At 42.9% G+C, this 763-nt stretch overlaps 1 protein-coding gene across 1 annotated transcript; it reads left to right on the forward strand.

The window, feature by feature from the left end:
- The first annotated feature begins 208 nt into the window (after positions 1-208).
- On the forward strand, positions 209-763 carry LOC141595705 (uncharacterized). The gene has a single exon (XM_074415671.1). It carries the CDS (start codon positions 209-211, stop codon positions 761-763), a length of 555 nt encoding a protein of 184 aa, XP_074271772.1.

The following is a 763-nucleotide window of genomic DNA, read 5'->3' on the forward strand; positions in this document are numbered from 1 at the left end:
TTTTTGTTAATATTCGTTAGCACATAATTAGGAGCTCTTGACGGTAAATTAGGAATAGCAAATATCTTTGTAACCTAGCAATTATCTCTTAAGGTTGTATATATTCTCAATTGGTTGAGCAATAAAACAACAGACATTAAACTCACAATTACGTTTGTCAAATTCTATATGGTATCAGGCTAGGTTTCGAAAACATGAACCCTAAATTATGTCAGGTGATGCAATCGTAACGATTTCTTTCACGCCGCATATCACCAAACCTGTCTACGCCCTTTCCAATTCCGATCGAGTCTCAGCCAAAATTACTCATGTAGTGCTGAAAGGCTCTAATTATGCGGAATGGTCCAAGGGTTTTCGCAATGGTTTGGGGGCAAACAGGAAGCTCGGTTTTGTCGATGGCTCTCTCAAGAAGCCACCGGCTGACTCGGAGGATTTTGATGATTGGTCTACGACCAACTACACGGTGATAGCATGGATTTTTAATACGATTGATCCCACAATTCGCTCGTCAATCTCATACCGAGACACGGTTGTCGAATTATGGGATGACATTCGTAACCGCTTCTCTCGTGGTAATGGTATTGAGATTTATCATTTGGAATTGGAGATCTCCGGTTGCAAGCAGAGGGATGACGAGCCTGTCATGGAGTTCTACGATCGATTGAAGAAGCTTTGGGACGACGTCAATGACTACGACGCCCTCCCCACGTGTGACTGTTCTGGTTGCAAGTGCAATATTTCCGTCACTTTGCGCACACGTTGA

This window comes from Silene latifolia, chromosome 8, assembly GCF_048544455.1.
Source record: "Silene latifolia isolate original U9 population chromosome 8, ASM4854445v1, whole genome shotgun sequence".
NCBI lineage: Eukaryota > Viridiplantae > Streptophyta > Magnoliopsida > Caryophyllales > Caryophyllaceae > Silene > Silene latifolia.

Excerpts from the sequence above, each read along its gene's own strand:
- LOC141595705 (XM_074415671.1), top strand. The coding sequence starts at position 209 with ATGTCAGGTGATGCAATCGTAACGATTTCTTTCACGCCGCATATCACC.